The sequence below is a fragment of the Columba livia genome, chromosome 17 (genome assembly GCF_036013475.1).
Source record: "Columba livia isolate bColLiv1 breed racing homer chromosome 17, bColLiv1.pat.W.v2, whole genome shotgun sequence".
In the NCBI taxonomy this organism is placed as follows: domain Eukaryota; kingdom Metazoa; phylum Chordata; class Aves; order Columbiformes; family Columbidae; genus Columba; species Columba livia.
Window position 1 is genome coordinate 7,628,748 of NC_088618.1, and position 23,592 is coordinate 7,652,339.

Below are 23,592 nucleotides of genomic sequence, written 5' to 3' on the forward strand. Positions count from 1 at the left end.
GCAGCACCACAAGGAGGCCCATATACAGCCTCCTACTGTTCACCAGGCTTGAGGAAAACTTCTTGTCCTCTGTTCTGAATTGGTTGTAGACACAGTCATCAGGTACTATTTAAAGGAGCGATGTAGGGAGCAAGCAAGAAGCACATCAAGTCTCATTTAGCCTTTTTTTCCTCATCAACTTGTCCAGCTCTTGCTATTTAAGTAAGTAGCTGGACAGTCGTTAGTTGAAAAATAATTCCTTATAGCTTTGTGACTGTAAGATTCCAAGATGCGTTCAACTGCATCTGAAACAAACTTTGATCAGCATTTCTGTAATTGTAGTTTTTTACAACCAGTATTGTAGTTAAAATTATCTGCAATTAATACATCCTTTATAATCTTGTACTAATTATGCATCATGGAATGTCCTTCAAGGAGGTAAACTACTCAGATGTAATATGCTTTTCAGTCCCTCCTCACCTCAGAAAAACAGCAAGCATGCAGCATATTAAACACGCACTAAATTATATTAAGCCTTGATACAAGATAGTTACACATTCAGTCTTAACTAGATGGTGGCATTAATGCATCATTTCCAGTTTTGCTTATAAATAACATCACTTCAGAGTCAGCATACACTTAAAAGGTGTTTTCCACATTGTGACCAAACTGGGGCTATTTCAACACACATGCGCGCACACACACGCTCCAGTGTACATACTGCATGTGTTTTGGAGGTAGACTGCTGAGTAATACAAATTACCTGAAGTGAGAACAGCAAAAGTGTATTATATTGATCTTTTCCTCTGTGCTTCAGGGGGAGCTCATGTCAGTGAAGTGAAAACTTGTCTTTCCAAGGGCTAAGTCCTGTGCAGCCCCAGTGTCTCCTGAAGGAACCTAAATGCCTTCCAATTTAATTGTGCCCCTCAGAAACTTGTGCCCTAGTAGTCTCCAAACATTAACAAAAGGCTTCCAAAACTGAAACCAATAACTTGTTCATAATCCCCTTCTTGGAATTTGGTGTAAATAAAAGTCTCTTGGGAAGGACTACTAGAAATACAGATTTCCTGACACTGTAACCTAATTCCTGGAAGCATTCCTTTCTCAAGACTGGTAAATGCTACCACAGCTTATTGGGGTTTTTTTTTGTGAGGGGCCACAGTAGTAGAAATAAGTAGCAGGTAGTTTAAACAGCAGCTTGGAATCTCAGCATGGGAATACTGCAGAAGCAGGGAAAATATATGGCCATAGCTCTGAATGTTGCAGCTCCTGCAAGAATAGCTGGAAGAAAAGAGCAAAGCTGTGTAGTCTGGTTCTCAAAACCTTGACTCAGAACTTCATTTGTGGCAGAATATAAATACTTTCAAATGCAATATGAAGTAAAAACACACAAGGGATGCTTTTATTTTTAGAGGATGGTGCTGGAGACAGCTAGGCTCAAGCTAAGGTCTTCTCCATCTCTCACTAAAGCATCATCCACCATGTGATGAAAAGCTCCATAGTACCAGTGAGATACCAGGGTATATGGGTGGCACCTTCTGAAATCCCCAAAGGTTCCTTTTTTATTCTGTTTGTTTTAAACAATTAGAGCTCATCTATAACTTTCTCACACAGGTTTACAAAACACACAAACTTGTCAACGCTGGCATATCTGATATCACCATCCGTCCAGACAAGAAGATTTTAGCAACAGCAGGGTGGGATCATCGCATGAGGATCTTTGGCTGGAAAAAACTGAAGCCCTTAGCAGTGCTGGACTACCACACAGCAACTGTCCATTGTGTGTCCTTCTCAGATCACAAAAACCCCAGTGAGAGACTGCTGGCAGCTGGCTCAAAAGATCAGCGCATCAGTATCTGGTCAATATATACTCAGACGTGACATGTTCTGCACTGCCATGGACAAGGAGAACAGGACTGGGGAAGCAATTCTTTACATTGTAATTCAAACCTGGATGTGTGGAAGGGGCAGGATGTATTTCTAGGCTGAAGTGAGAGTCCTAGGGTAAATTTTATGCTGCTTGTTCAGGCTACAAGTTTTGTTTTCCAGAGAGGGAAGTGGATTTTTTAGATTCGTAACAAGCAGAGCAAGGCCAGTCACCAAAGGCACAGAACAAGACACCCTGAGTTCTGCTACAGGTTTTGCAACAGCTTTTCTTTGGCAGGTTGCTTAAATAACTTGTGCCAATATCTTTTGAGAAAAAAAGACTGGAATCCCTCAGACTGCAGTGGGGGCAGAATATGTCTGTTTGTAAGTCATTTATGTATCCAAGAATCTGAATCAGTGTGAAATATCACTCTTTCTTGAAAATTTATACCCATTAAACCACCTCCAGTGGTTTCTCATTGTCAGTTACTTTTTCTTCCTTGTAAGTGAAAGGCTATTGGAATAACCTTGATTTGTTCACACTTCTGTCAGTTTTAACTTAAACCAACAGCCAGGAATGTGACTAGGGACGGCCTTTGGCATTTATGAATTTCATTATGTCTCCTGTCACCTCAAGCCTCACAATTAATCACAAGAAAGAAAGGGGAAAAAAAAAAATCTTCCCCTGCTCTGCACTGCAAAGCTTTGTAAAGCCTTTTACAGAGCCAGTGCTAAATCCCTCCCATAGACTGACTAGCTGAAGGATTTGAACTCAGCAATCCAATTAGCGCCCTTCTCCTTGGAGAGTTAGGGGTAAGTTTCAGCATGGCAAGTCTGGTATTCAGCTACACAACTCCCATTAACGTTTAGAGGAATTGCATAGATAAATACTTATCCACACAGTGTGAATGGCTCCATTAACTTGTCATCTCTATGGTCATGGAAGCTGAAATTCCTTCATGAAGTTTTTTTTGTTTGAATCATGAAACAGCATTTGCATTCTTTTACAGCATATTAGACATACAACACATAGTTCGTAGACATCTTACTAGTGTATTCAGTCACAAAGTTGCAGTTACAACTGTCCCACCAAAGCGACTAGCAAGGGCCAGTTTGATAAAAAAAATAGATGGCCTGCAAACCAGAACTCAGTTTTATAAACTGAAGTGGTTTGTGTCCAGACTGTGTACTGTTGATACTTTAATGGAAATACTTGTTTCTGCCTCTGTACAGAACTGGACATCAAATAAAAAGTCACTGGAATTGTAGTGATCAGCAGTATGAAAAGACTTTAGAAATTATTTCAGGGAAAACACACAAGCGAATTAAGATCTGGGTCTGCTATCCAGCTGTGCTTCACAGGCAGGGAATACTGTTGGACTAGAAGTCTCAAGCACCAGGCCCCATGCTCTTGCCATTAAAACACAAGAGCAGGATACTGTTGCCAGGGTTTTCTAAATAAAACTTGGCCTTACATGTTTTGTAGCGTGATGACATTTTAAATAATGCATTTCTTTGATTATTTCTTTACTATTCAGTAGCTGCATGGAGGATCACATTGCAGTTCAAAGTTAAAGCCTAATTTTGAATGAGACTGAGTCAATGGGAGGTGCTGGTGTTCATTACATCTACCAGACAGGGTTGCGTAGATGGTAAGTGCTCCATCTCCACCCATCATCCACCTCCCACACAGAGCAGGATCTTCCTACACCCTACAAGAGACTCCAGGCCAGCAGCCTTGTGGAATGAAACAGGGTCTTTCTTCACAAACCTGCTGGTGGAAGAAAACTTCTTCTTTTTTCTATTTCTTAAAGTAGGTCAGAATTGACATAAACAAATAAATATAGAAAACATTGTGTGGTCCAGGGACCCATGATAGGGAATTTGCAGAGATTTGTTTTTTGCTGCCCTGTCTCATACTACACCATATATGAAGCCTATCAGGCAGCCTTGAGATCGGTGCCTCCCATTTGAGTGGTTCTCTGCAATCAGAACTTAGTGACATCCTGCTGCATGAGAACAATTTCATAATCAATTTTTAAAAGAACATGACCCAATGGATACATGCTTGGGCTTTAGTCTCCTCTCTACTCAGATTATAAATAAAAAAGTTAGAGCAAATAAGTGCTAGAACCCAAGTCTCCATCTGCTCAGGAGAGTGCCCTGCCCTGTGCTTTAACCTGTGTAATCATAGCACCTTTTTGATCAACAAGCTATAAGTGAGAACTGATTAACCGTACCCTAAAAAGCACTGTCAAGCTGGTGGTTGGGCAGAGTCCTGGAAGGTGAAAAAACAGCTCTGCATCTCCTCAAGCATGGCTCTAGGTGTCCGTTGTCAAAAATTGGCACTTTATCTCCCCCCCACACACCCCCAAGGTACAGGCTTAGAGGCACAGCTGCTACCATCATGGTACAACAGGCACTGGACCCCTTAGTGCAGTAGCCCAACATGCTTTTAGACTATCTGAAAAACTTCACTGCTGAGCAAAATTTAAGTTTCCTTGGCCTAACCAACCAACAACAACAAACCCAACCCACAAGACACATAGTCTGTCCCTGCATTGTGAACCCACATTCAGTTTCCTCTCTCAACTTCACATCCCAGCTATTAAAAGTTCCTTTCTCCCTCCTTCTTCCTGATAGACTTGAGAGCTGTTCTGCAGTGGCACTGGGGCAGGGAGTGGCCTGGAGGGTGCAAACATTCCCCTTCTCCATGACGGCAAACAGCAGCCTACACTGTTGCGCAATTTGCAGAGATTTGAGCTGTAGGTGCAATGCTCATCCAGCAGAAAAGGAAAGGAAATCTAGGGCTCACTCATCTTGGGCAAACGGTTCCAGTAGGAAATGAGAAGGGCCAAGCCTGGTTGATGGGCTGGCTCACAGCCACCCCCATGCAGTATTTTCATCCCATGTTGTAGACCTCAGGTCTCAAAGCACTACCCAACTGCATCTTTAATGAAGGCCTGTGCATCTTAGATCCACTGTAGGAAATAAGTTTTGATGCAAATACTATGATATTGGCACAGTGTCAGCCCCCTAGGGAGAATAGATTTATACCCCATGTCTTAATAAGAGCGTTATTAGATCAGAGCCTGAAAGTTAGGAACTCTTGAGTATATTCTTTTCTGTGAAAAACGGCGTTTACAGTCAACATCGACGTCTAAAGTAATTATGAAGATTCACAATGGGTATTTAGATTTACTAACAGGTTTTTCGGAAGATACTCTAAAGATTACTATGTGCCTTCGCATCTGACATAGCACCTTTGCTGAGGGTTAAATATTTATGTTTATCTGACTAGGTAAACTTAAAAATAAACTCAGTCATGCAAGCACAAATTGAAAATAAGGACTTGAACTGCATCTGTAATCTTCCTAGCAGACAGACACAGAGGTAAAGAGTTTCATCAGCTTTAAGAGGAAGGACACACTGCAGATCTGCTTGCAAGAACAGACCCATCCTGTATTTACTTCCCATTATCAAAGCACTATCCATGTGATACTTTTGCACATTACAACAATGAATTCATTAACGCTTTATATCACTACTGATTTTATTTAAACAGTAAGGGGATTTTTTTTCATGTTATAGTTCCCTTGAAATGAACAACCGGACAACATTATTTTGATTTAGAGTTAAACCTAAATGCCATAGTTTAAATGTGAACTACAGTCTTCTGAAAGTTTATTTGCTTAAGGAACTGACCTGGAGTTTTCCAAAGCAGAATGATTTCCAACAGGAAGGACAGTCTATATTGCTATAGACTGTAAAATACAGTTGACTGATTGCATCTAGGAAATTAACAACTCTTTATTTTCTACAAAAAATTTAAAGCTCTTTACAATTGTAACATGAGCGTGGTTATCACTCAAGATTCCAGCTGACTTGCTAGCAGGAAGGCTGTGAGAGAAGAGCCACCTTAAGCTGCTGGAGTTAGCTCTGGAATCTCACCTGCCAGAAAGGAACAGGGCTAGCCTGTACCTGGCCTAGAGGATTCAGGAGTGAAGGTGATGACAGCTAAATTATTACAAAAGGCTTCCTCCCAAGAATCACTGTCCTTGGCACTATGAGAGAGAAGAAAGCAACTAGCATTTGTAAACTAATAGAAATAAATCCCAAACACTAGCATTTGTGCAGCAATTACATGGAATATTTATCACCACTGGAATGAATGGTGATCTCTGACCCTCTAACATTTTTTCCAGATTAATCCATTAGTTCCAACCCCTTTCTCTTATCAGTTCATAAGCCATAAAGCATTGCAGTTCTAGATCTAGATGAGCAAGGAAAGAGGAGATTAATTGTATTTATCGTAATGAGTGAAAAAGGAAGTAGGCTGAGGGCCTGCAGTGAGACAGTTGTTAAATTTAGCTGTACACAATGAAATTGCTTTGTAAACCAATAAATTACTCTCTGCAGCTTGACTTGGATTGTTGCAATGGTTTGAGTTTTAAAGAACAGATTTTTATAGTTAAGTCAATACTGGCTTCTGGACTGCTTTGGTTTTTAGCACATTTAAGATGCATCTACAAAGCCAACTTACAAATTAATAAATCTTTCCTTTAATTCAGTCTGCCAAGAACAAAGATAGAACACTGACTACTCCAGGAGCCATGTTAGTGATGTAAACCAAGGGACTGAGGATTAAACAAGGATTACCGAGTGCTAAATCAATGTGTTTATTTTTCTGGCTGTGTGTCTGTGGTGTGAAAGTATGGATCATTACATAAAACGTGGCACATGACTGCCTGGATTAATACTAGACAATGTTAAAGCAATGCTGAGACAAAAGTTGTTTGATGTTTAAACATGACTAGTGTGCTACCAAGAAAGTGATGGCAATGACTAAGGAAGAAGGCGTGTTTTTTCTGTTGTTTGTGGTTTTCTGAAATTCCAGCCCAGGTCCCCCTACCAGAGTAAGTTTTCCAGGTAAACCTGGCTGTGTTAAATGCATGCCCTACTCTTCTAGGGAATGATAGAGATTTCTTTAATTATGTGAAGAAAACTATCGAGAATTAACATCATACTGGGTTTTTTTCTGGCAATTCATTTAAGGATCTTACAGTATGAAATTAAACGCAAAAAAAACCACGTCTGCACTATCAGATACAACAGATAAAATAAATGTAACTTTTAAAAATAGACTTAAATTGAAGCATACCAGTTGTGAAACTTGCCAACAACATCAAAGTAAGCATGGAGCAAGTAGCCATATTCTGGACACCAAATTCTTTATCCCCTGATCTTATGACATACTGTCATCCCTTTTGGTCAAGACAAGACCAGCAGCCAGAGTTCAGGCTGGTTAGTCACGCAGCCCTTCTTGTGTATGGTTTTATTTACCACCACCCCCTATCAAACACCACAAAATAACAGGTCTGTTTGGCTTGAGCCATCTGCTCCCCTATAGATTTTTAAAGTTACCAGCTGCATTTACTGAGCCTATTAAGAATTTTCTTCTCAAGTAGTGACACCCCCCCAAATACATGTAGTACTGATACACACCCCCAAATACATTTAATGCTCATGTCTGAGGTAAATTTTGTTTTAGCTATTAGTGGTTTATTCTCCTTCAATACAACCCATCGCAAAAATTTTGATACTATGATGTATTATTAAACCACACAGTTGGGACTGTAGCAACATAATCTCTCAGTTGTGAATGTTTTGCTTATCTGATCAATGCCATGATTATGTCTGTATGTTCTATTAGCATCACTGTGTATGCTTTATTCTGACTGATCTCAGAGGAATTTGATTTGCAGTTTGGTATTGTAAGAGGAGGAGAAAGAGAAGGTGAAGGGGCAAATCAAAAAGAAGCAACTTGCCCTGTAAGTTAAGTGATACAAAGATTCTGGAAAGCATGAAGAGCCTTGAAGCAAACATCCTCCAGCAAGGTGCCAGATTCCTCATGGGAAAAGGACAAGGATGGCAGGGTGGAAAAGTACCTGGAGCAAGCACAAAGCGATAGGTCTGTCTTAGACTTGTGTGCCAGCTCATTTCAGTTGCAGAAGGATTTGCTTTTACATCCCCACCATCCTTTTTTAAAGCTGTTAGAATACTAGGAAATCTTGTAAACTGCGGCCTACACCTCTAAATAAGCCTGTGCTCACCAGTGAGCATATATTTATTTCTCTACTATGAACAGTCGTAACGCCAAATGTTACAGTGCCACTGGAGACAGCAGCAGAATGGACTGAGGTCTTGAAGCAGCCACAGGCACTGCAGAAGAGCCATCCCAGAGCAGTACTGCCTCCTTCCAGGAGGTGACACGGCACTGAAAAATCACTAATTCTAAAAATTGTCTATTACAATTTGAAGTTCTAATTAAAAGTTACATTAGACTGAGATTACAGTGGTGCCGTTTCCTCCTAGTTTTTATTCACAGTATGTGTAAATTCATAAATTAGGGCAGAAAAATAACCTATATAAATCCTTTAACACTTTCTGGACATCAATGATCTCTTGCCTACCAGCTGCAAGGTTGACTGATCCTGATTACGTCCAGATTGGAGAATCTAGTGAGGATGTTAAAATGCTGAGCCATTATTCTGCTCCACAGCTCTGGCATCTCATGCATGCAAAGGTACATTTTCCAGACACCCATGGCACTGTCTGCTCTAAACATGTGCTGGCATAGGTAGGGGGAAGGCTGGTGTGTTGGGTCTACATAATAACTTTAAACATGGCAGAGAATGTGGACATGGTATTTGTCTTGATGGTAATAAAAAAAATTTGTGGATATGAAATCTCAGTGATTCATGGATACATTGTGTTCACAAAAAAAAAAAACAAACACATCTAGGCTGCTTTTAACATAATACTTATGGTAAGTATTGTCTTTTCAGATTTTTTTGCCTCAGATATTTTGATGACATGCAGACTTGGCATCACACTAGATAGAGACATTGAGTCTTTATAGTTTTATCTCTTGAGCCCATCTGGTTTGAAGTAGTTGACAACATGCAGGAAAGGGAATAGAATGAAAAACTCACTTCATGTTTGCTGAAATAAATGTGTAAGGTAGTGCTCAAATAAAATCAGCCTGGGAGGAAGGCCACTGCCCACCACTCTCGCCATCCCTCCTCTGCTCTTTTAAAAAGATCGGAACAGGACAGCCTCACCTGCCACCGCCGCTCAGTGCCAGCTCTGACTGCCCACTCTTGGAGCCCACACCCCAGGCAAAAGGCAGCTGGAGCATCAAGGGAGAGGGGAATCATCTGCCCCCTTAATGAGTGACAATGGAAGCACTAAGCAGAGTAAAAAAGCAAACACAAATGCAGAGCTCTTGTCCATCAGCCAAGCTAAAACCATTGAAAAACTAATAGTGCAAACACCTTACATGAAGGCGCTTCAATAAGTTTTACATTTTGATTTATTCCCTTTTTCACTTGATTTTGCAGTTTACAGATACAGCACAAGGACCTCAATCTGGATACCTAGGCACTTGTGCAATTACCCCTATTACAGGCTGGTACAGAACACAGCAACAGCACCAGGAGTGTCCTGCCCTGCCCATTGGCACCAGGGGTGCGTTAGTAACCAGAACTAGCTCCAGCAAGAGCATGTTCAGTTGCAGGAAAACACCCTTTCCTTCTCCATTGACCAGTGACCACTAAGAGCTGTTCATATAGAAAATACAAAATTCTGTAACCAGAACTTAGGCAAAAACAGACATAAAAGGGCACTTGCTTTCCCAGTGAGGCACTGTATGAAATATTCACCCTCTCAGGGAGGCAGTGGGAGTCCTTTATCAGCTACAGAATCACTCTGGGAACATTAAGATGGAAGTTGCTATACAAGTCTGCATGATTTCACACCGTGTAGCAGCTACCCTTGAAAATGTGTATGCTCTCCCCTTTATGCTGCTCCATCTCCTTATAGAATCAGGTCCTAAATGTGACTTTTCAGGTTTTTGTTCTTAATCACTTTGTTACTAGTTCAAATTAATAATTTTAACCTAAATAGAAGTGATTTATTGTAATTATTTTGTATAGGTTGCTCTTCATAAACTTTTTATAAAAAAATCTGGAAAAACATTTAATTTCCCATATGGAAAGAACACATTTATCATACTTTGCTCAGATATACTTGGCTGACTGTTGCACATATATGCAAAACATATGTGACATATTCAAGGCTGAATTTCATAAAACAGAAATGCTATGAAATGTGATATAATAAATATATTACACAGACATATGTGGCCAATTTATAAAACTATGGTATCTTTGGTAAATTTATAATAGGTAATTTCTATTAATGGGGGGGAATGGGTGCATTTTTCTGGCATATGCAACACATATAGTACTTTACATAGATTTCCTGAAGAGATGCGGACCTTTGAAAAGCAGACTTGTACATGTACATATATAGTGCAGGTGGGACATATACATTAATTTTTGAAAAATATGGACATCTTCAAATCCAGCTTTTGTTTTTTTGCATTGATTGTGTGTACAACATACTGGGCAGGAAAAAATATGAAAAACTCCTTTTGGAGTTTAGCGAACCTCTGATACACTAACTAGATTCCCACAGACAATGGGTGTCTCTTGCTTTAATAGAGAGCACATTTTATAAACACACACTGTGCTCCTGATAATGGCCAGTAATAGAAAGCTTTGGGTATGGTCACTTTCATCTAGTTGTGTCAAACACTCATGTGAACTAAATATCAATTGAATTAGAATAATTAAATGAAGGAAAAAAATGCATATGTTTAGAAAAAGTCATCTACATACATACTAGCTTCTACACTGCTAGACTGGAATCTTCATAATACCAGCTTATGGCAACAGCTGAATTATTGGTGGCTGATTATCCTCAAATTCTAACTCACAGATTACTGCTCTTCCTCATTTATGCCTGTGTGCTTCAAAGATCAAACATTTGTTCTGTAAAACAAATCTATATTTTTCTCTCAGGTGGCACGTTTGCCAGCTCTGGCACAAGCCCTGTAAGGGTTCGTTTTCCGTGTGTGCGTGCTCGAATCCGTGCGATGCCCAGCTCTCCCTCCGGAGGGAGCCTGCTCTTCAGGCAGCATCCCGGCCGCTGGAGCCGCGGTACCCGCCTGTGCCCCAAACCCTCCCGGGGCAACACAGCGTCCCCTGGGTTTAGCATCAGTGGAGGGTCTGCCCACCGCACCCGCTGTCTCAGCACTCAGCCAGCAAAACCGCGTTTGTTTTCAGCCCATCATGAAACTGAGCAACAGAAGGAAAAGCACCAAGAACCAGAAAATGTACGTGCACACACATATGCTGTTCCCCCACCCTCCAGCCCAGCCATGTTCAACAGGGTCACAGCAACTTTTTTGAGCTCCTTGAACCAAGGTGCTAAAACTTGCTTTGCAAGTACTGCTGCCTTAGCTCTCCAAACACTCCTCCAGGCAGCAGGGCTCAGCTTCTGCCCCCAAATCTAATCCATGGGTGCCCAATGTGTTTCCCTTCACATAGGCAGAATGTTGCACAGCACAAGTGAACCTGCTTTTCTTATTCCTTTCAGGTCAGATCAAGGTGCGACCGCCCCTTGGCCAAGGATCCAGGCATCACAAACTGAAACCCACTTTCTGAAGACAATGAGATCTGCTTGGCAGGACAGCACAGTAGCTGAGATGGCCAGAGCCATGCAGCTCTGCTAGCCAGGGCTCTTTGTAGAGATCCATTAGGAAGCCCCCAGCTGATGGGAGACCTATACTGTCCCTTAGTGGCCTGGTGGCCACAAAATGCATTTTAATGCTTACTGCAGCCTTTGGGTCATTCTCCACACCGCAACCCATTGTTACACAGACTCTAACATGGAGGAAACCTCAGAGTACTTGTTCCCTGGCAATGGCCATGCGTATTCATGCTTGAGATTGACTGAAGAGACGACAAGAACCCAGAATGCCGAGAGGCATCTACTGGGAACCACCTTCACAGTTCCACCCAAAGCAGTACTAGGGTCTCCCTAAGCAGGAAGATTAAAAAGAACACCCATTAAGTGTGTGTAAACGGTGTACATGAACACCGCAAGCACACAGAAATCTCGTCCCCATCCTCCTATCCTACATTGAATTGCCAGATCCATTAGCAAGGAAAAAATAAAACCAACAACAACAAAAAAACTGTTCCTGAAAAACTAAGCTATCCTCAGTGTTTGGGTAAGTGACCAAGCAAAGACCTCCCTTGTTTTACCTGTGGGTGCCTAATCCTATGTTTATCCACTGAGGTAAGTGATGAGGTTTTTAGACCTCTGGAGCAACTGTTAAATTCAGCCTGTACCTCTGGAAAACGGAGTCACATGGCTAATTTGTTCTATAGCCCTGCTTGGAAGAGACAAAGGGTGTTTGTAACCACTGTGCTTGGGCCTGTTTTACCAGCAGCTTTAAAATACACAGTGTTAAGTGTGAATTGAGGCTACCATAAGTGGAAGTATTGTCTGGAAATGCTGCAGCCTTCTTTCTTGGCATGTACATTGGCAATGGCATGTACTGAGTGAAGTTTAAACATACATGTAACCGAATCATATAAAGTCATTTTTCAAATGAAACTACAATACATACAGGTAAGGCATGGCCTGTACATTATATACCTTGACTAACTGGCTGATGGGTAACATTAAATTAAAGTTTTACAGCTTTTCTGTGATTTTTCAAAAGGCTTTCACTACTCAATGTGCAGTGTTGCAGGAGTTTTTGTTTGTCTGAAGTGAATTTTTTGTTGTGATAGAAAAATAACCCTGCTTGCTTTCCATATCTAGAACACTCCCGTCCAATGACGCAGGCACAGCTATACAAGGAGGAAACACCAGTCAAAGCCCCAAGGAAGCTTGATTTAAGGATTAAAACATGATATGAAATTGACTGCTAATACCCTTAATACTAACATATATAAAGCACCTTGTATGTTGGTGGACTGAAAGCAAGGTTGGAAATACCATTTTCATAGTTAAAATTGTAGTCTTGATACATCTGCATGGTCTCTTCTTCCCGTTCAGACACAGCACTTCTGCAGTGGTTCTTCAAGCACAAAGGATAGACTAAGGATCCTGAGGGCTCACTGCCTTAGGCTGATGTTCTGTGATTTTCTCTTTTAATGGAGATAAATTAAAATTTATACAATCAAAGCAAGGACCTTGAGCCACTTTCTGTAAGAGCACAGTTTAGTCTTGGCATCTTGAGCCATGCAGTCCTCTCAGCTCTTGTACAGTAAAGTACATTTTAAAAGGTGTGTGGCCAGTCTGCAGTGACAGCCAGTGGCACTTCTTGCAGCAGTCTTGCATGTTTAAAGAAAAGAAGTGCTCACAAACACACACAGAAGTGTACCATATCCATTTCCACCTGGGACCGCAAACATGCAAGCTGTTGCATAATGATCCATTGCTACAACCATGAACAGCTCCAGCAACCAGCAAAAGAGAAGGAAGGGAGCAACCACCTCTGGAGATACATTACTTGCTTGGACTGAACAACTCCCATTTGGTAACCTTATTTAAGTGACATCATTTTGTAGGGGAGGTTTAGACTTCAGGGCTGACAAACTGACAAATACACACAAGTAATCAAACAAGAAATGAAAGAAAGGAAGAAAGAAGGAAGAGGAAAAACATATTTATAAATGTCACTGCCCAATGTCTTTTCAACTTAAATGAAATAAGATTATCTACATATATCTACAAATATCTACATGTATCTACACCGCAGATATGATTCTTTGGTTGTCTCTTCACCTTTTTCCTACGCTGCAACTATCAAGGAAAAAAAAAAAGTATTTGTATAGTCTTTGAAAGAAGTAATAAATATAACAACTTCATTAAACATTTGACCAAAGCTTTGGCACTAATCAGTTTACAGATAACAAATCATATTGAAAACTCTGAAATAGCCACAAAGCAACGGAGCACAGCTGAGAGCCATTTCCCACTGACTAATAATAAGCACAAGGCTATTTTACATCAACCTTTCTGAGAACATTAATTATGGTTTAGTCAGACACTAAGAATCTCACAATTCACTGCAAATGTCAAATAAAATACATATTTCTTGCACAAGTCTTTTTCATGGATCCAGATATATTTTTTATAACAGAAAAAATACATAAAATACTCATGTTAGCCTGTATCCCTTCTTAAACCCTTCCAAAGCGTTCTGGAAGCCCAAAGCCCACTGTCAGAGACAGAACAAACATTGCTATTAACACTGCCACCTGCACAAGGGGAAGATTATGTTTTAAAAGGTTTGTAGTGAAAATGCACAAATACAGATGGAGGACTTAAAAAAAAAAAAAACAAAACAACACACAAAGAAACAAACACATAACCTTCTTTTCATGGAGTCGCGTGGAAGAATCAGAAAAGTATCCATAATACTGTATACCAACACAGCTGAGGGGCTGTTTGATACCTTCTCTGAACACAAAAGGACTGCCGTTTGATGAGTATTTGACAAAAAACACAAGCCAACTATTCAAATCGCATCATTGGAGAAACTGTGATGAACAGGCCCATCACTTCAACAAGAAGGAAAAATTACTGAAGGAAGATATTAAAGGAAAATAAAAGTACTTACCACCTCTAAGAGGGAAGATGGCAGCAAACAGGTAGATGCAGAATAGGTGCTTTGGGACTACTGCAATTTGGGTCTGCCAAATAAAAGGGGCAAGGCATTCTGGGGGGAAAAAACCCTGACATTCCTCTAAAAGGCACCTCTCAAAAGGAGAGCATCAAGAGCTCGGGAAGGGATGCAGGAGGGCAGCACTGTGGGGCTGCCTGGGAAGTAGCAAGTCTACCAACTATTGCTGAGAATACACAGCCTAAAATCTGCGGGTCTTCCCTCCATGCCCGGGCTGGGTTTTAAACCTTTGTATCCGTTGTTGCAAAAACAAGAAACTATACATGGCTGTGCTCTTAGCCATGGGCTTTTCTCAACAGCTCTAGAAAACGCTGTTGTGGTGAGGCTGCCCCAACGAACCCCAAAACACACAGGCAGGTCAGGATAGGGGGAGAAGTGGACAATTAGTTCTGACAGTGAAGAGTCAAAATGTCCCTTTAAGCTAAGCTCTGCCTCCTCTGCCAGTCTCCTCGAAGAACCACCTGCGCCAACTGTAAACGAGGCCGAACATCCCCGAGGTAAGAGAGACTGAATCCCATATGCAGAATTAGCGCCCATCCCGGGGCCGGTGTCCGGCAGCGCTCGGCCAGCCCCGCAGCCCGCCCTGACCGCCGCTAACGTTACGCGTCCTGCTGAGCCAGCGAACACCCGTGGCACCCCAAAACTGGTGGCAACACCAAATCTCCATCAGAAGACCCAGCGCGCGGGTGAGAAGAGGGTCGGTCACCTCACCATTGCCGCTTCCCCGTCCTCCCACAGCTTCCCTGGGATCCTCAGCGCACGGCGCAGGTGGGGGCACCCGCAGGAACGGAGGCGCGAGGGTAGGGAGATAACCACATATGGCTTCATTTATCAAAGTGCAGCTGCGGGTCACACCGCGATGAGGAGCACCTGGCGCGGCCCGACCAGCCTCCACAACCTCCCGGCCCCGCGCCGCCCTCCCTCACGGCCCGCCGACGCGTGGGGAGCAGGACGGTGGGCCCCGGCTTCCTGCGATTGGGCTCTCTGATTGTCGATCAGGTCAAGCTGGCCTATCAGCTCACTCGTAAGGCGGGAAGAGAGGGAAAGGCGGGAAGTGGGGAGGACGGTTAGCAGTCGCGACACGCGCGGCTGCCGCCAGTCTCTCGCGCTGTCGGCGGCTCCGCGGGGCGCGGGCGGCGCCGTTATCTGGGCCCGTAGTCGTAGCTGGCGGGCGCGCCGGCCGACGAGTACATGTTGGCAGCTGCCGCCGCCGCCGCGGCCGCCGCGTTCATGTGGTGGTGGTGGTGGTGGTGGTAGCTGTGCCCGCGGATGCTGGGGAGGGGGTACGGGGCTGGCCGGCTCTTCGCCCCCAGGTAGTGGTCGTAGGCGGCGGCCGCCGCGGGCGGGTACTTGTAGGGGTGGTGGTGCAGGGGCTCCGAGGCGGGGGGCTCCAGGCGCAGTTCGTGGTGGGGCGGGCTGGGCCGGCCGCCGCCCGCGCCGCCCAACGGCACCAGGCCGCCGCCGCCGCCCGGCAGCGCGGGGCTGAGCACGCGGGACATGAGCTGCTGGTGCGCGGCCTCGGCGTGCAGGGCAGTCCCGCCGGCCGCCTCCCGCTCGTACTCCCGCCGGCTGTCGGCAGCATCTGCGGGGGCACACCGCGTCAGCACCGGCAGGACAGCCGTTCGGCAATAAACTTAAACGAACCAAAACGCGGTGCACAAAGGTAAAAGCGCGGCTTGCGAGCCAAGTGTGCAGCAGCATGCAGCAGGAACCGGGCTTGCGGGACAGGACCTCCTGACTGTGATAAATGGAGCTGAATTGACTGACAAGCTGGTACACGCCTGAAATTTTTGCAATTGTGTAACACTAAACAAATACAGACTTCCCTTTATTTTGCAGGCCCGGAGTGTGTTGGAAGAAAGGCCCTCGGCTGTCTTTGCAGTTGTTTGCTCTGCGTAATGGAAAAGCAGTCAATGGGCAGAGGTGCTGTTCGACCTGACTGCAGCTCCTGAATGGGAGCGGGTCGGTGCTGGACGCGCTGCCGAGGGGCGTTAAAAGGGCAACGCAAGCAGGAGCCAGCAGCCCTCACAGCATCCCTGCCTGAAAAGCTGACTTTGCTGCTGAAAAGTCTAAAATTGGACACTAAAGAAAAAGGGCGGTGTTTTTTAAAGCAACAATTTTGCTAAAGCAGAACAACAGTGGTTTAGACCTAAGGAGAATGAATTAGGCTATGAAGGTGACTATTTTTGTTTAAAAAATAGGTGGTAGTGCAAAGCTTGTTAGCAATGGAGCTGTGCCCGCTGTGCACCAGCATGGTGAGTAAGACTGGCCCCAAGCATGCATGCACTGAGTGTTCTCACCTTTCTCTGTCCCATTCTGGTGGGCTGGGGAAGACACTGGATTCCGGGATCTGGCAAAAGCACTCATGAGAGGAAGGGCCCCTGGCCTGTGATTCCTGGGCCTGGAAGAAGAAGAAGAGAAGTGATATGGAGCCAATGGTCCAAGAGAATGAGCACGTGCAGCATTGTTGCTGTGAGCTGCAGCTGGCAAATGGGGGTCAACCTAGTGTACCCTAAACCCCATGCAAGACTTGTGCAACTGTAAACTGGGAAGGTGCACACTAAACCAAGGGTGAGAGTGGAGTGTAGTCACGGACAATAAACACACAGCCTTACCAGTCCTCAGGGTCACAGTCTCTGAATCCCTTGGCGAAAGGATTACTGGCAATCTTCAACTGTGTGATCTGTAAGGAGAAGCAGGGAAATGTCTCAAAGCAGCATACATGGGGCTTCCTGCATCAGCCAGCAAGGGTGTCTCTGAGCAGGCTCTGGGAGCCAGTGGTGCCTGGTGTAATAGAGAGGGCCCAGGTGGCTGGTGGAGCCGGGGCACGCTCTGCCACAGAGCACAAACATGTGCTTTCCCTCTGTTAGAAAATGCAGTCTAGTGTGCTATCTAATATGAGTTCAAGGCGAAAAGAGAGGCAGCCCAAGTTGGCTGCAAAAGCTGTGTAAATGCACTTGTAAGAAAATGCCACATTATATGGGTCACCACCGGAGCAGCTAAGACAAATCACTGGATAAATCATACTTATGTATTTATTTAATTCGCCGGGGAGAAGGCAGGACGTTTTCTATATTTAAGTAAATCCACGGATAAAGTATGTGATTGTGAGTTTCCGGAATGAGTTGAAAAACAAACTTTAAGCCCCTCAGTGACAGTTCCAGCCTTAGAGGTCAAACTGATAGAAAGCAGGAGAGAAAGAGCAGCTGTCCGGAGCCATCAGGCAAATGCCAGCCGGGGAGGGACTCCGGAGCCCCTTAAAGGCACAGCCTTGCTCCAGCCCCACGGCAGCATCCTGGGGGGACCCCGGGGCGATTTGCTCTGAGCCAGTGCAGAGGGTGGCACCGCCACCAGCTGCTTGGGGACAACCCCGACACCCAGACCCAGCGAGGGCTGCGGCACCAGCACGGAGCCGGGCGGTTTGGAGCAGCGCTGAAAAGCCCCCACTATGAAATCGTATTTGCACTCGCGGCTGGGATTCCTGCTCTTTACATTACACTGATACGATTTAAAGAAGCAATTGGATTAACTGCTGCCCAGCAATCCGCATCAGATTAGGGGGAGTGGGTTGTTTTGTTTCGTTTTCTTTCTTTTTTTAACATATCGCTGTATTCTGGCGAGGAACAGACAGCTGCGAGTTTAGAGAAGTAAAATCGCAGATTTATCCAGACAAATTGTGAGTGACGTTTCGCAGCGGGAAGCCTGTAGTTTCCCAACTAGCCCCAGTCTCGGGTTTACATAGGTAATGAGGTCTCCCCGGGTGGGGGGAAGCTGGCGATGGGGCTGGAGCTCACGTCGCTCCCTCGGAGTGCAGTGATGCAGCTCTGCGCAGCTCCCCGGCTATCGGGTTCCTTGCGCTGCCCCGGAATGGGTTTAGCAGATGGGGAGGAGAAGGCAGGAATGTCCCCAGACACCCCCGCCGCCGCCGGACGCCCGCACCCCGGCCTTCAGCCCGACACCCAGGCGAAGGGGCTGCGCCAGTGCCGGGCGCGCCCGCACCCGTGGTACCTCCGGGTCGACCCCAGCCTCCACTTTTGTTGCCCCGGGCCCCGTTCCCGCCTCACCCGGTGGTTCTGGTAGGCGGTCACGGCTGTGAAGCGCGTCTCTTCAAATACGAAGGTTTTGAAATTCTCCTCCGCGTACTTCTCGCTGTCTTTTCGGGGGTCCACGTAGACCACGTGAAAACGCGGCTGGTATCTGTGCATGGAGTTCAAAATGATCTGAATGATAAAACGAGCAAGGAGACAATAACTGATCCAGGCGGAGCATGGAGACATGAGAGCACAGCTCCCGGCCCTGCCGGCCCCCCCTGCCCAGAGGCAGCCACGAGGCTTGGGCAGGACGGGGGCGCGGAGCCCATGGGAAGGGATGTGGGCAGGGACACCCCACGGGAATCACGGCGCGGGGAGTTCCTCCCGGTGCAGCCCCGTGTTTGACACCTTCCGCCAGGAACACTTACATGCCCGTTGTCATCCAGCAAATTGTTGGTCAGTTTGAGCTTATCGAAGGAAACGATCTGCTTCATCCACTGAGCCCCTTTGGCCGGGGAGTCCGGGTGGTAATGCACCCTCCCGGGGGTGGCGGGGTCGGCTTTGCCGGCCACCAGCCAGGAGGAGCTGTGGAAGGCGTACCTGCCGGAGGGGAGGGCACCCTCAGCCGTGGCCCGGGGGGTTCCCGCCACCGCCCCCCCGGGCTCGCAGAGTCTGGCCCGGGACGGTCCCCCCGGCCCAGCGAGGACAAAGCGCCGCCTCCCCCATCATTCCAGCTTCCCACGGTAACGAGAGGAACGAGCTCTGCTCTGCAGCCAGAGTCGTCGCGGGAGGAAAATAATATTTTATCAGGTCACCGATGGAACTGGTGGGAGAGAAATCTGCAGGATGGAAGAAATTTATAGCTACCTGCACAGACTTGGGAAAGAAGCCACAAAAGCTCCCCCTTCCTCTTAAAAAAAAAAAAAAAAGGTGAAAGGGAGCCCTCTATACAGTAATGTTCTCGCTTTAAGTGAAGAGTGGAAATTTATGTGTAGATTAATAGCACGTCCAGAGTTTAGCAGTCTTGTTTCATTTTTTTTCAAAGTACCTATTCAACAGTAACATTTAAAACAGAGAAACCAATCTTCTATACACGTGTTTACTTTAAAAGCCAGTGTTTGCACAGGGGGAATTAGACACCATTGGACTGAAGCAGAAACATTACTTTTTAAAGATATACTCAATTGGATGTTATATATCCCACTTCCCTTGACAAGCAAACATTTCTAGGACGCCCTGAGAATTTGGATATCTGTCTAAATATTTATATATCGGACCCTGCGATTCCTATGCGGGCTGCCTGCTCGGCGTCCTGATCTGAAGCTAAATACATAATGCGCCTTTCACTGTCTTTAAATTAAAGGGGTTGCAAATCAGACCGCATCGCTGCCTTGCGAGTTGCCAGCTTCCAAGGCCTTCCTATGCTGCCGCTGGAAACAAGGGTAGGGCTCTGTGACTCGGTCGGCCCGTGTCTTTCCAGAGCGGAAAACTCGCTCTCTCCACCCAAACACCCAGCGGGCTCCCCGGTGGGCACGGCACAGCACCGGGATGCCCGAGGGGGCGGCATCACCGGGCCGCCTGTCCCTGCCGAGACACTACAGTACTCGAAGAGCACGGAAGGGATTTTTGTTAGAGGGGAATGGGCGTTTGCCCGGTGGAGACAGGGAGCAGCGGGACGCGGAGGGCTTTTCTGGGCAGGACAAGGCAGCTCCTGCCATGCCACCCCGCGGTAACCCGTGCTTCTGCCCACCCCGGCCGCTGCGAGCCTTGTGCGAAAGGCGAGAGGGGCCGCTCCCGGCCCCAAACTTGTTGCTACGGTGGGAAACGATCCCAGGGCATGCACCTCCCGCATCTCCTGCTGGTCTCTCACCGACCCTTGTCGGACCCATGGACGCATCCCTCAGCCCGAATAGGGAAGGGGCGGGCAGCGCCCACCAGCCCCTACAATGCCGGGCACCGCAGGGTGGGCACGGTATTACTTGCCTGTATCGCTTGTCGTCCACGGGGACAAAATCCATAAGGAGCATGTAGTCAGCCATGGGGTCCATCCCGAATATCTTCACCTGGAAGGTGGGGAACATGCGCCTGGCACAGAGAGGAGAGAGTGGAGAGCTGAGTTGAGGGGCAGCGGGAAGCCCCGAGGGGCTCTTGAGGGTACCTGCGCCCTCCTCGCCCCGGGGGTGCTCACGGGCGGGTGCGGGAACCCCGCAGCCTCCCCAGCCCTTCCCCTCCAGCTGCCCCGATGCCCGGCACTGTTGCGATGTCGGGTCCCCTCGCAGAAACCGCCGTACGGAACGGGAGGAAAAGGCAGATACGGCCGGGCAGCGTGAGAATAGGGGATGCCATGTCCTCCGGCCCTCGGCAGCATCCCGAAGGACGAGCCGGGGCAGCACTGGGCAGACCTGTCTCTCCGCCGGTTCCTGAGCCGCTTGTGCCGGCGCCCCCAAATGCCGGGCCACGGCAAGTAGGCAAGGGCTAGGGAGCAATAAACGCCACAACTTCCTCCTTTGCCACGGGGAGACACAAGTGAAAATAATTTCTTCCCTGAGGTTTCCCCATCTTTCCAGCTGACCTGATTTGACAAGGCATTACCCCGTCTCTGCACTCACACTCCGGCTCAGGACAGAGCCCCGGGAGGCTCGGGTAGCCTGGGGGGCACGTCTAGAACCTCCTGCGGACAACGCGAGGGAACCGAGTTCCCACTTCTGAAGTTTCTGCCCTCCCCCCCAATCTGCGCCAGTTTTGAAACACAAGTTACGGCAGAGCGTGGTCCCTGGGTCCAGCGGAAGACGTCTCGCAGCCCGGAGGGGCACACGCACCCCACCAGCGGGCAGGGACTAGAGGGCAACGGGCATCTCCCAGTAAGTCCCGCCTCGGCTCCGCTTCGTTGTCGGAGCGCAGTTGAGTTCCCGGTCCCTGCTACTTTGCGAGGCGACAGAAGAACGGGAAGGAGCCCCGGGCAGGGCAGGTCGGCCCGCGGGATGTGCCCAGTGCTCTGCTTCGCGCAGACACCCGGGGACCCCAGGCCAAGCCGGAGGCACATGTCCCAGGCTCAAGGGAGGCCACGATTCCTCGAGTCGGAGCTCGTTATGATCTCGGTTATGTTTGATATGTTTTCTTTTTTTTGCACGAGCAGGAAACGAAGCGAGCGACAGCGGGCGGCAATTAGGGAAGGGGGTTTGCAGCCGTTGAAAAACCAAACTTCCAACACCCGCTGAAAAAACAACCCGATCAAACCCGGATATCTAGAGCCCCCCCCAGCCCATTTTTGGGGCGCAGGGCCGGACCTGCTTTGCCTCTTTCCAGGGCTTTTTTGGTTGTGCACCGCTGTTTGCGCAGAGGAAAGGCTGCCCGCCTTCACCGTGGCCAGGGCGATGGGACAGCGGGGTTATCGCCCCGCAGCTACTTCCAGTCCGGGCCCGGCACTGCTGGGCAGCATCAGAATCGAGCGGCTGCGTCTCCCTCTCTGTAACGCTTTAGCAAACTCTGGAGGACGTTTCCAATCGCTCCCTCTGTTATTATTATTTTTAAAGGTGTAAAACCCCCCATTAGCTCCAGCTCCGGTGTTTCTTGTTTTAAAACTTAATTTTAAAACAAACAACCCGAGATTATAAGACCCACCTAGACAAACAGCAGGGCCAGCCTAGAGAAGGTGGGAGACAACAGGCTTCGCAGCGCCTTCCCTGAGACTTTTGCTGTTGGTTTTACCCCGTTTTCTCCTGTTTTTACCCGCCTGCCTGAAGATTTATCCGTGTCATAAAATAAATGAAGAGGAGGGAGGGAAAAACTCCCTGATTCACATCGAGCTGATTAATTTCCGACCCCTTTTGGAGTGGGTATTTGCAGTCACTTTGCTGTCCCGGGAAAGCGAAGAAAGCCAGATCGAAGAGCTCCTGTTTGCAGAGAGCCTCCGCCTAGAGCCTGAACGACCTTTTCCGCTAAGGAAAGCAGCGCCGAGCTCGGCGCCGGGCTCGGGGGCCGCGGCCGGAGACAGCGGGCTACGCGACCCGGCGCCGGGGCAGGCACCGTCTGCGGGAAATCATGCCCGGGGTCCCGGCCCCTGCACCGGCTGCTTTTCCGCGAGCGTCGCGGTCCTTTTTTTATTTTAGTAAATTGCTAATTAAATATATATATTCAGCTGTGTATATAGAAATGTAATTAATTTTTTGCACCCTCGGGACTCTAGAAATCACTGGAGGGAGAGTGGGAGCGTGCGGCCGCGATCACCCGCTTCTGCTGGGCCCTTTCGGAGCAGAGCCTGACCAGCCGCGCTGCGCCCTTCTGTCCCCGGCGACGGGGGCTGCAACAATGCCCGGGGCTCCATCTGCCGCCGCTGGAGTCTTCCTCGGAGCTAACTGACAGCAGGCACCAGGGGATTTCTTAATTTGTTTGTTGTTCTTTTTTTTTTTTTTCCCCATTCGCCAGATCTCTTTAAACCAAGGGAAGAGACCAGAGCCCGAGCAATGCGCTCACCCCATTTGCCAGGAGACTGCATGGGGGAAGCTCCGCAGCTTTGCCCCAACGGCCACGGAGCTTCCCAGTGATGGCAATTAAATGCAGTAATTAACAACCGTAATTGGGGGTACTCTTTTTTTTCCCACATGTTTTGCTCGTTTCTAACACGGTCGCATCAGCCGCTTCCTTTGTTCCCCGCCCGGGAGCGGAGTTCCGGCCCGCCGAGTCGAGCCACCGGTGGAACCGCGGCCGGAGCAGGGCCGAGGAGAGCTGGGCTAAGCGGGGCTCGTTACTCGATAGTCGGGAAATGCAACAGTCCTGGAGGACGTTTCAAGGTGCAGAATTAATGTCTGTTTGCGTACCCGCCGGAAGGAAAATATCTTCCCGTACTAAATTTTTTTAAAGTTACAGGTATTGCACGGGGCTGTTTGTAAGCATTTTCTTTCCCCCACTGTGCCGTTGCTGTCCGCTCCGGGAGCACAGTGTCGTCCGCGAACACTGATCTAAGTCCCGTGCGGGGTAACCGAAAGCCGAAGGCGCCCGGCAGAGCACAGCGCCCTTTCCCACGGGAGCGAAACCCGGCGGCGGAGCGCACGGCGCGGCTCCCCCGGGCCGGGCCCCCCTGCCCGCCGCCCCCCGCACACATTCGCC

General features: G+C 47.3%; 2 protein-coding genes across 20 annotated transcripts in view; one reads left to right on the plus strand and one right to left on the minus strand.

The window, feature by feature from the left end:
• Positions 1 to 10,045, plus strand: part of GNB1L (G protein subunit beta 1 like) — a 51,820-nt gene extending 41,775 nt beyond the window's left edge. For all 15 annotated transcript variants that reach the window (XM_065033668.1, XM_065033680.1, XM_065033674.1 and 12 more), the window contains one exon: positions 1,594 to 10,045. In XM_065033668.1, coding sequence (XP_064889740.1) covers positions 1,594 to 1,860 — 267 coding nt within the window. In that variant the 3' untranslated portion in view covers positions 1,861 to 10,045. The remainder of the gene's footprint in view (positions 1 to 1,593) is intronic.
• The window catches only part of TBX1 (T-box transcription factor 1), a 28,674-nt gene continuing 5,569 nt past the window's right edge, over positions 488 to 23,592 (minus strand). For all 5 annotated transcript variants that reach the window (XM_065033667.1, XM_065033663.1, XM_065033666.1 and 2 more), the window contains 6 exons: positions 20,470 to 20,571; positions 18,915 to 19,086; positions 18,520 to 18,675; positions 17,071 to 17,138; positions 16,756 to 16,856; positions 488 to 16,037 (listed from right to left, as the gene is read on the minus strand). In XM_065033667.1, coding sequence (XP_064889739.1) covers positions 15,598 to 16,037; positions 16,756 to 16,856; positions 17,071 to 17,138; positions 18,520 to 18,675; positions 18,915 to 19,086; positions 20,470 to 20,571 — 1,039 coding nt within the window. In that variant the 3' untranslated portion in view covers positions 488 to 15,597. The remainder of the gene's footprint in view (positions 16,038 to 16,755; positions 16,857 to 17,070; positions 17,139 to 18,519; positions 18,676 to 18,914; positions 19,087 to 20,469; positions 20,572 to 23,592) is intronic.